The 11,935-nt window shown below is 43.6% G+C and overlaps 1 protein-coding gene across 2 annotated transcripts in view; it reads left to right on the forward strand.

Annotated features, from left to right (window-relative positions):
* Positions 1 to 4,260, forward strand: part of LOC122808740 (brain-specific angiogenesis inhibitor 1-associated protein 2-like) — a 1,062,100-nt gene extending 1,057,840 nt beyond the window's left edge. The window contains exon 15 of one of the 2 annotated variants that reach the window (XM_044079751.1): positions 1,491 to 4,260. In XM_044079751.1, the coding sequence (XP_043935686.1) occupies positions 1,491 to 1,563 (73 nt within the window). In that variant the 3' untranslated portion in view covers positions 1,564 to 4,260. The remainder of the gene's footprint in view (positions 1 to 1,490) is intronic. The other variant, XM_044079760.1, reaches the window with a different exon arrangement.
* Positions 4,261 to 11,935: the final 7,675 nt, after the last annotated feature.

Here is an 11,935-nt window from a genome sequence, read left to right on the forward strand (position 1 = left end):
CTTATTTGATTTTCATAAGGACAGAGTATCACTTCGCACCAATCCCACTTTTTTACCCAAGATGGTTTCGGAATTCTCTATTAATCAGTCCATCGAGTTTCCCATGTTTTTCCCTAATTATACCAACAAAGGGGAATACTGTCTCCATTCCTTGGATGTCCACAGACAGTTATGTTTTTATTTGGACAGGACAGAGTCATTTCATAAGTCAGATCAGCTTTTTGTTGCCTTTGTGGGCTCTAGAATGGGCTCGGCAGTGTCTTAGGTTACCTTGTCTAAATGGCTTAGGGATTGCATCTCCTTTGTTTATTCCCTGGAGGAGGAATCAGCTCCTGGTCGCATTAAACCTCATTCCACTAGAGCTGTGGCCGCTTCTGTCACCTTTCATGCTAGGGCTTCCATGGATGATATTTGTGCAGCCGCCTCTTGGGATAAATCCCATACCTTTATCAAGCATTACAAATTGGATCTGATCTCCAGGGGAAGAGCTGCCTTTGGATCTATGGTACTCCAGAATGTTCTTCCATGAGGGCCACCCAGATTCTGTAGTAGCTATGGACTCGGTCCCATCAGTGAGGAATGGAAAAAGATTAACAACTTCAGATAAAGAAGTTATGTCTTACCATAAAGTTCCATCTGAGTTGTTGATCGTCTTCCATTCATCACACCCTTCCCCCGCCAAGGGCTCCTGGTGGATCTTCGGGTCATTTTGGTGTGTTAGGGTTTTTGCGCAGATATGGCCTCTGATTTTATTTCTGTTTCTAATGTATGTTTCTACTATATGTTCTGCAAACTCGATCTGAGGTATGGGATGAAGGGCATTGTGGTTAGTAGCGTGGCTCGAGAGTTTGGTGTACGCTAGCTTGGTATTTGGCCGACTCGGTTCCGAGGGTTCGGAACCATACCCATCAGTGATGAATGGAAGAAGATCAACAACTCAGATGGAACTTTATGGTAAGACATAACTTCTTTTTCTCACTGTAAGTGACTTACTCCAATATAAGGTCCAGTGTACAATCCAGGCTTGCAGAAGGGACCTGATTTCAAAATAGTGTGTTTATACACCAGAGTAAGTCACTTACACTGAGAGTAAATCTTTTGGAATCTGGTCCTCACTGTAAATTTGTAGATAGGCCTTATATTGGAGTAAGTTACTTACACTGAAAGTAAGTCCTTTGGAATTGGGGCAGGCTTACAATGCAGCATATGAAAATTAGCAAGAGACAGACACCATGTAGGACATTCAGTATTCCTATGAATAAAAAAGGCATTTGGGAATGTCTTGCTGACTAATAAGGTGAGGAGAAAAACTTCAGAAATCTAACACGTTTTTAACAAAAAAAATAAGGGCAGTCTGTATGTGGTGAGACTTGTTTAAAAAAAAGGAAAAAAGCAAAGAGCTTGTAGAGTAAAGGTTTTGTAATTGTATTAGCTGTTGTGTGTTGATGTTAAGAACATGACATTGTCTCCTTTTATCTGGACATTTCTAGGAGAAACCCCTTTGCTCATATCAAGTTGAAGAGAACAGTGACAAACGACCGCTCAGCACCTGTCCTCCAGTGACAGCTTGATAGCTGTTGTCTTCCATATGCATTGAAGTGACACATGTTTCGGATCCATGGCAAACAAATCATTGGAGAAAATTCACAGCCTTCACCTATGTTTAGCCAAGGACTGCAACTGAGTTGCAATAGTTTACATTGTTTTCTCTGGGATTGCAGTTTCTCAATGTACAGAAATAAGTCAGTGGGGGATGCCACTTTTATATCACTAGTTGTGGCTTATTTTGAGACATGTGCCTTTTATAGTGTTATATTTAACTCTGGAAGTAGTTGGCAAAAAGATTTTGTTGTGTACTAATTTCATCTTCTGGCTCTACATTTGTTCAAATTTTGTTTCTATGTTTGCCTTTCTCTGTCCTTTATATTCCTTGTTTTTCAGTTCGCTAATGTACAAATACTTTTTGTCTCATTTTTCTCATGATCCATTTCTTGCATCGTGTCTGTCTTTTTTCACTCGTCTGTATTTTTCTGTCTTTTCTTCCTGTCTTCCTTCTGTTCATGTTGTTTCCTTTTAAAACAGGAACAATGTAGCGTATTTGCTTGTGTAGGAACTATTTCTGTAAACGTTCTCTGTCTTATACATAAATGGTTGTATTTGAAATTACTATATTTTACTGTAAGTATTTTACTTGTAAAAGGTTTTTACAGACAGTCAGCTTCATGCTGTATTGTCTGAGTAGCAGTGCATAAGCTGGTGATTGGAATGATGGGAGAAGACCCTGAATGGCGCCTTGTTCACAGCTTTATCTACAAGGTGCTGTTATCTCTCTGTGAACATTTATTTCTGAGCTGAAGTGATTTATAGTTGTAATACTGTATGTTGATTGTGCTCCTCACCATTTAATGGATGGGTTTGGCATAATGGTTAAGGTCAGCCAATAGACACAACGTATAGGATTTGATTCTGACCTCGGGTTCTTGGCTAGACTTAAAATGGCCTTTGAGGACATTTACCCTAGTATTCACCTATGATCCTATGAATGTATAAGCAGATAATGTCAGTTTGTGTCTCCTTTTAAGTCCCATTATAGGTCCAACGCCTGTCATTTCTTTCATATATGACTGCTGTAAACAACTTACTTCTGTTCTACATTCAGTTCGTTTTCCAGTGTTTTCATGTTTTTAAATAATATACATCTACTTCATGATCCTTCATTATCTGTATACGCTCAAACTGAAAGTCCATAGCTTCTGTCCTTAGCTTCATCTTCACATTCCAGAACATAGTTCTCTAGTGGTTGCAATCACTGCATCACACTCTGCACCCATAACTGGCCACAGCAGTCCCTATGCAGTTTCTGCCTGTAAATACCCATGTTACTCTCGATAATCTATCTGCATTCCAGCCACGTGAACCACATTGTTTTACTACATTGACAGCCTAACAATCACATCACTCTCTAGAATTGACCTATTTCATTAATTACATCACAAACTAAAGTTCTCTATATTGGTATAGTGCTTCACACTCTGCAGCCTGCCTGCATTTGTAAGTATCTTTGTCACATTTAACCCACCCTTGTTCCTTATCACCCCTTTTACACTGTAGTTAAGTGCTTCTTTCACTTCGTATGACCCAGTGTTCAAGATTGCCTCTGTCAGAGTCTACAATTCTTCTGTGTTCCAAAACGCACTACAGCTCATCTTTACTCCTGACTCTCACTCTCACATTCTACAAGTCATCATTATTTCTAAACACCTGTGTCATGCTCAGACTCTACAGTTCTTCTGTGTTCCAAAACGCACTACAGCTCATCTTTACTCCTGACTCTCACTCTCACATTCTACAAGTCATCATTATTTCTAAACACCTGTGTCATGCTCAGACTCTACAGTTCTTCTGTGTTCCAAAACGCACTACAGCTCATCTTTACTCCTGACTCTCACTCTCACATTCTACAAGTCATCATTATTTCTAAACACCTGTGTCATGCTCAGACTCTACAGTTCTTCTGTGTTCCAAAACGCACTACAGCTCATCTTTACTCCTGACTCTCACTCTCACATTCTACAAGTCATCATTATTTCTAAACACCTGTGTCATGCTCAGACTCTACAGTTCTTCTGTGTTCCAAAACGCACTACAGCTCATCTTTACTCCTGACTCTCACTCTCACATTCTACAAATCATCATTATTTCTAAACACCTGTGTCATGCTGTACAGTCTGTGTGTGTTCCCAAGCACTCTGTCATAGTATACAGCTCAGAAATCAGCAAAAAAACAAGATACTTCCACAAAAACACGAAACGTCTACACAAAGAAGCTGGAGTAGCCCCTCTCCACTTATGATTTCTTACAATATTGAGACAAAGCCGCACATAATGAAAATGAGACATTATTGTAGAGTAAAAACTGTTGGTTTTCGTCTTCTTACACCTTTCACAGCTTAAACAAGTAGCAATCACATTACTTTGGGCTTTGTCTAAATATTGTATGAAAAGTAAGTGGTGAGGGGCTACTCCAGCTTCTTTGTATAGTATATTCCTAAGCATCTTTTTAGATTGTACAGCCTGAGTTCCCAAGCACCCATTTCAAACTCCCCGGTCCATCTTTGTTACTAAGCACTGTGTTATATTCTTGAGTGTATCAGAATCCATTCAAAGTGCTCTGTAGCAATTTACACCTCAGGCCAGAGCATCATATCACATTTTGAAACCTAACCGTGAGCATCAGGCCAGAGTATCGTTATCCCAATCCAAAACCTAACCAACTCATTTTTCCCATTAAAACATCAAATGTCACCTGTCCCCCCTAAATATCACAAAGCATGCTGTCATTGCTTATCTTACACAAATCACAGGTTGTTACTAGACTAACGACCACTTGGGCCCTGACAAGTTTAGGCACACACCCTAAACCATTTGCGTCCTGAGCATCATGGGCATCCATACGGGAGGAGGGGTATGTTAGTAGGGAAGTAACTAAAGAGAGCATGCCAAATGACATCTCTGCTCCTAATAATTCCAAAACATGGTGTATCACCTATTTCAGTGACCAGTACATAGCACACCAAGTATCAGATGTCCCCTTAAACCATCCAGTTTGTTTCCCTAACCATCTCACAGCACAGCACAGGTCATCTGTGCCCCCAATCATCTGTTCCACTAACTGCTCAATAACATACAAAGTATCATATGTGTCATTAACTGTAAAATAATTCTAAGCTAATCCCCCTCCATTATACTGCAAAGCCATAGGAAGGGTACAGCAGGAGGAACAAGCACCCTTAACCCCAATTTTTAGGGGGCAAACATGCTGACTGTTTACAAGCTGTCATTACTGCAACTTGTGACTGCATAAAGATAGGTTGTAAACCGTCACATTATTTACAAGCTGTTTTAAGTGGTCGTGATGCTATCATTTACAGAGTGTGTGTGTGTGTGTGTGTGTGTGTGTGTGTGTGTGTGTGTGTGTGTGTGTGTGTGTGTGTGTGTGTGTGTGAAACAGATGTTTTACCAGGCAAGTCATACTGCACTGTACAGGTGTGCTCCACTGCAGGTATTGTCTGTGCCTTTAACCTTTTTGCTGTTCTTTAGACATCATCTTTGCTCCTAAGATATCTGTACCCTCGCTGTCATTTTTATACCAAACATGTTATGTCTGAAGTCATGCTGTAGAGCTTTATCTGTTCCATCTCATTGCACTATAACTTCATAGTCATAGGTTCATACCAAGATTATGACTGATGGGTTATTAGTCAGTATGCCCATTGTTACTGTGAATGTAATAGTCACCCCAGCAAGTAGAGTATTTCCACAACCCCCAAGCAAGTATTTATGGTGTCCTATCCAGTTGGGAAATGTACTTTTGAAAGTAGGTGTCATGTTATTTTGTCTGACATGTAGTTTATTCGAGAGAGTTGGTGACAGTTAACACGATACCTCGACCCCATGTAGAAAAAGGGGGCTGCTGCTGATGATAATGATGTAGTTTATTCTACAGGCAGATAATGCACTGGGTTGTTATGGAAGTTGGGCTTTCACACCAGTGTTAGACAAGGGTGTTGGTTCTGTTGCTGTGGCGGAGGTTGAAAAGGGTAGGTACCCTGAATGCTCAGACGTCTGAACAGAGGTAAATCCACAAATGTTTGTATGAGACAGAGTCAGAGTAGAGACAGTGTTCTCTTTGCACTTAACCATTGACCTACACACCAGATATTACTTGTGCCATCTGTTATTTTACCATTCATTTGCACGTCATCTATGATCTACACCTTTTGACAGTTTATCGCACTTTACAATTTTCCATATCTATCTTTTGTAGTCACCATTTCATCTTTTTTTTCATAACTACTGCTGTCACTCATTTTTGTTTCAAGCAGCATTTCATGATTTATTATTCTTCTCTGACCCTATTGAGGTCCTCACAAGCCAGCGTCCTTAAGCGTTGTACCCATGCCCACACACCTGACAAACAGCTGTGCTTCTATACTGCAAACACAGTACATTCTAGGACTGAGGGTTGGCATAATAGTGAAGGTGTTTACCTCACATACATGAGGTACATGGTTTGATTCTCACCCATGGAGAAATTAACTGGCTTAAAATGGCCCACAAGAGCAACTAGCCTAACACCTACCTATGAGCCATCTATTCCACACACCCTTAATCCATTTGTGCTTATAACTACCCTGCACAATCAAAAACACATCTGTGTTTAGAGTACCCCATGCATTTCAGTCTACTAGTGCTCCTAATTACCCCCAAACAGTTCAGATACGATGTATACATCACCACACAGTCCATATATCCTGTGTTCTTATTCTCCAACATTGAATTTACAACTCCTGTATTTCTAAACATACCACATAATTCACAGTTTGTGTTTTTCTCATCATGCTGTTATATCCTTATTCTAGCTGTGCCCTTTTCCAGCCCTGCAGAATCCATGGTTAAATATGCTTGTACTCAACCCATACACCCCACAGGGGGTCTATGTTCCTAACCATCTTCACACATTTCACTTCTCATCCGTGCTGCTGTCCCTCTTCATTCAATCCCTTGTCTATCTCTACCGTCTGTCATAATACAATCCACGTCATACATGTTCTTATCACTTCCAGCTGTACTGATATTAGTACTATGTTCAGCCTTGTTTTGTTCCCTGACTGTGTTTATTGTGTTCCATTTCAGAGGGGTTATTTCACATTTCCAATCTTAGCAGACATTTTCACAAATCAGCATCTCTGCTCAGAGTATATCCCCCTTTGGAATGTGTTAAATGTTGTTCTTATGTTTACCTTGCTTGACTGTCAGAACCCTACATTAGAGACAAATTGTGATAAAAGTAGTGCCATATATAGTAGCCGATATTCAGATGTGGCTTCAGTGACTGACCACTGTTGTATTCCTTTGAGTTAAGGAATTTAATCCTGTTAATTAGTAGCAACATATCTGATACTTTTGAGCTTCATTTGATGTCCCAGGTAATTGCATTTTGCACAATATTAAGATACTTGAAGTCTACAATTTTGGAAGAGGTAAGCTGTGGTCATTTATTTCATTTTTCTTCCAGGTAGGCATCCTGCCCTTCTCAGCTTAGCCATGTTCTACCGAGGCACCAGGCATGGTGTTATGTTCCCTCCGCTCCTTCCAGCATTACCATATTACTATTAGGTATTCTGCCACATGTGGCATTGCACACTGTTCTTAGTGGCCAATGTGGCATCTCAAGTGTTGAGAACTTCCCACCTCTGGAAATGCAGCCGTGGAACTGAACAGAGTAATGTCTTTACACAGGTATCAGTGTAGATGGTGGCTAGGAGCAATCCTGCAGTACTCTGTATGTCAATACCTTGATCTGTTTTGGATGAGCACCTTCTTCCATTTATTTCCTTGTTGTCTGACTCCTCCCCTTTTGCTTAAGACAGCCACTCAGTACCATGCTCATTCTCCACTGGGTGGTGCTAGCAGAGCAGCAGCCTTTAAAAACCTATCCAGGAGGCACTGCATCTGTTTACATTAATTCCTTCCCACTTCAGCCTGCCCTCTAGCAGTAGTTAGCATTCATTCATTCTCTTACCATCCAGCAACTGTTGACATTCATTCCTTCACAGCACATCTTGTCCTCCTACCAGCTCTTATTATTCAGACCATTAAGTCAGTTCTGCCCTCTGCCAGCTGTTAGGAGTCATCCTATGTCACCTCAGCCTTTTGTGCATCTGCTATTATAACTTGTTCAGTCCTTCCCACCCAGCCTGCCCTGCACCAGCTGTTAGCAATCTACACTTCCCACCCCAGCCTGTCCTACACCAGTTAGCAGCACATAGCCCTTTCCACTCCAACCTGCTCTTCACCATCAGCCACCAAGTACTTCCCTCCTCTGCTTGCCCAGCATAAGCAGTTAGCAGTCAGTCCTTCCGACTACAACCCATCCTACACAGCTATTAGCATTTAATCATTCTCACCCAAGCCTGCCCTTGACCAGCTCTTGGAATTTACTCATTCCCATCACTTCTTGCCCTTCACTAACTCATAGAATTTACTCATCCCTACCATGTCCTGCCCTCCACCAGCTCTTAGAACTTTCTCATCCCCACGACGTCCTGCCCTCCACCAGCTATTAGAACTTACACAACCCCACCACATCCGGTCCTTCACCAGCTTTAGAATTTACTCATCCCCACCACATCCTGCCCTTCATCAGCTCTTAGAACTTACTCATCCCCATCACGTCCTGCCCTCCACCAGCTCTTAGAACTTACTCATCCCCACGATGTCCTGCCCTCCACTAGCTATTAGAACTTACGTATCCCCTCCACATCCGGTCCTTCAGAAGCTCTTAGAATTTACTCATCCCCACCACATCCTGCCCTACACCAGCTCTTAGAACCTACTCATCCCCACCATCTCTTAGAACTTACTCATCCCCACGATGTCCTGCCCTCCACCAGCTATTAGAACTTACGCATCCCCTCCACCAGCTCTTAGAACTTACTCATCCCACCACTTCCTGCCTTTCACCAACTCTTAGAATTTACTCATCCCCACCACGTCCTGCCCTTCACCAACTCTTAGAACTTACTCATCCCCAGCACATCCTGCCCTTCACCAACTATTAGAATTTACTCATCCCCACCACATCCTGCCCCCCAACAGCTCTTAAAACTTAGTCATCCTACCACATCCTGCCCTCCACCAGCTCTTAGAATGTACTCATCCCCACCACACCCTGCCCTTCACCAGCTCTTAGAACTTACTCATCCTACCACATCCTGCCCTCCAACAGCTCTTAGAACTTACTCATCCTACCACATCCTGCCCTCCAACAGCTCTTAGAACTTACTCATCCTACCACATCCTGCCCTCCACCAGCTCTTAGACTGTACTCCTCCCCACCACATCCTGCCCGCCACCAGCTCGTAGAACTTACTCCTCTCCACCACTTCCTGCCCTTTATGAGCTGTTAGAACTTACTTATCCCCACCACATCCTGCCCTCCACCAGCTCATAGAACTTACTCCTCCCCACCAGCTCTTAGAACTTACTCCTCCCCACCACATGCTGCCCTTCACAAGCTGTTAGAACTTACTCATCCCTACCACATCCTGCCCTCCACCAGCTCATAGAACTTACTCCTCCCCACCACATCCTGCCCTCCACCACCTCTTAGAACTTACTTATCCCAGCACTTCCTGCCCTTCACCACCTCTTAGAACTTACTCATCCCTACAACATCCTGCCCTCCACCACCTCTTAGAACTTACTTATCCCAGCACTTCCTGCCCTTCACCACCTCTTAGAACTTACTCATCCCTACAACATCCTGCTCTCGACCAGCTCTTAGAACTTACTTATCCCAGCACTTCCTGGCCTTCACCACCTCTTAGAACTTACTCCTCCCCACCACATCCTGCCCTCCACCAGCTCTTAGAACTTACTCATCCCACCACGTCCTGCCCTTCACCAGCTCTTAGAACTTACTCATCCCCAGCACATCCTGCCCTTCACCAACTATTAGAACTTACTCAACCCTATAACATCCTGCTCTCAACCAGCTCTTAGAACTTACTCCTCCCCACCACATTCTGCCGTTTGCCATCTCTTAGAACTTATTCATCCCACCACATCCTGCCCTTCACAAGCTGTTAGTGCTCAGTCCTTCGCATTCTGACCTAGCCACCACTGGCTTGGTAACACTCAGTTGTTCCCACCCCACCATATTGTTCACAGGTCTTTAGCACTCACTCCTTATCACACATTATACCCTACACCCACTGTTAACACTCACATTTGAGCACCCGTTCATTATCATTTACTCTTTTCCCTACTGAACATGCATTCTTCCACTATTACCCATCGTTGCTTTCCACTGCACGTTGTTCTTCTCTTATCACTCTTCCTACTAGTGATAGGACCTATCCATTTCCATCCACCCACCCTGCTGACCACCAGCTGTCACCTGCCATTCATCAGCTGTTAGCACTAATTCCTTCCCACCAGTCCTCCCCTCTCCCAACTGTTAGCATTAATACCTTCACACACATCCTGCCCTCCACCAGCTGTTAGCACTGATTCCTTCGCACATGTCCAGCCATCCACCAGCTGTTAGCACTAATACTTTCACACACATCCTGCCCTCCACCAGCTGTTAGCACTGATTCCTTCACACACGTCCAGCCGTCCACCAGCTGTTAGCACTAATACCTTCACACACATCCTGCCCTCCACCAGCTGTTAGCACTGATTCCTTCACACACGTCCTGCCATCCACCAGCTGTTAGCACTTATTCCTTCCCACCAGTCCTCCCCTCTCCCAGCTGTTAGCACTAATACCTTCACACACTTCCTGCCCTCCACCAGCTGTTAGCACTAATAACTTCACACACATCCTGCCATACACCAGCTGTTAGCACTAATACCTTCACACACGTCCTGCCCTCCAGCAGCTGTTAGCACTGATAACTTCACACACGTCCTGCCCTCCACCAGCTGTTAGCACTAATAACTTCACACACATCCTGCCATACACCAGCTGTTAGCACTAATACCTTCACACACGTCCTGCCCTCTCTCAGCTGTTAGCACTGATAACTTCACACACGTCCTGCCCTGCACCAGTTGTTAGCACTAATTCCTTCACACACGTCCTGCCCTGCACCAGTTGTTAGCACTAATTCCTTCACACACGTCCTGCCCTGCACCAGTTGTTAGCACTAATTCCTTCACACACGTCCTGCCCTCTCTCAGCTGTTAGCACTAATTCCTTCACACACTTCCTGCCCTGCACCAGTTGTTAGCACTAATTCCTTCACACACGTCCTGCCCTCCACCAGCTGTTAGCACTAATACCTTCACACACGTCCTGCCCTCTCTCAGCTGTTAGCACTGATAACTTCACACACGTCCTGCCCTGCACCAGCTGTTAACACTAATACCTTCACACACGTCCTGCCCTCCACCAGCTGTTAGCACTGATAACTTCATACACTTCCTGCCCTCCAGCAGCTGTTAGCACTAATAACTTCACACACGTCCTGCTCTGCACCAGTTGTAAGCACTAATTCCTTCACACACGTCCTGCCCTGCACCAGCTGTTAGCACTAATAACTTCACACACGTCCTGCTCTGCACCAGTTGTAAGCACTAATTCCTTCAGCACTAATTCCTTCACACACATCCTGCCCTGCACCAGTTGTTAGTACTAATTCCTTCACACACTTTCTATCTTCCACTACCTCTTAGCACTCACTCCTTCCCATTGATCTTGCCCTGCACTTGGCTCTGCTGGAAAAGAGTAAACAGTGCAAGCTGGAATGTGAGAGTGAGTGTTAAAGATTTGGGGAGAGCAGGCTGGGGTGGAAAGAACCAAGTGCAGGGCAAGATCAGTGAGTAGCACCTCTCTATTTTTCTTTATGGTTCACTTTTACATAGTTGTCACATGACTGCAGACATTTCATGTTTCCTGTCTTTCTGTCTCCTCTACTTTTCTATTTCTTCTGTGTGATTCTTTTAACATCCTCACTGCTCTTTCCCTTTACCTGTTCTGCTCTTAATTTCTGTGTTCTCTTTATTTCGTGTTCTGGAGTTAGGAAACTCTCTCTTCTCTCCCATTTCCATTGTTTGCTTGTGTCTGCATCATTATTTCTTTCTTCCTACTCCACCTACCGTTTTTATTTATCCCTTTTTATTTTGGTAAATGCATCAGTTACTTTCCACTGTTTAGTCTAGCCGTTGTTTACTGAGGTGGTGGTGCTGCGGTAGCATTGTTGCCTCAGAGTAAGATGCTGACTGGTTCGATTCTCAGCTAGAGCGTCTTCTGCGTGGAGACATGCGTGAATGGGCGTACCTTCGTTGAAGGTTGTGCATCAGGCCTGGCAAGCCAGTATGTAAAAATCAACTGCCAATCATTAGCGAACTGGAGTTCCGCTGT

This window comes from Protopterus annectens, chromosome 1.part1 (assembly GCF_019279795.1).
Source record: "Protopterus annectens isolate FY-2018-M chromosome 1.part1, PAN1.0, whole genome shotgun sequence".
Taxonomy (NCBI): Eukaryota; Metazoa; Chordata; order Ceratodontiformes; family Protopteridae; genus Protopterus; species Protopterus annectens.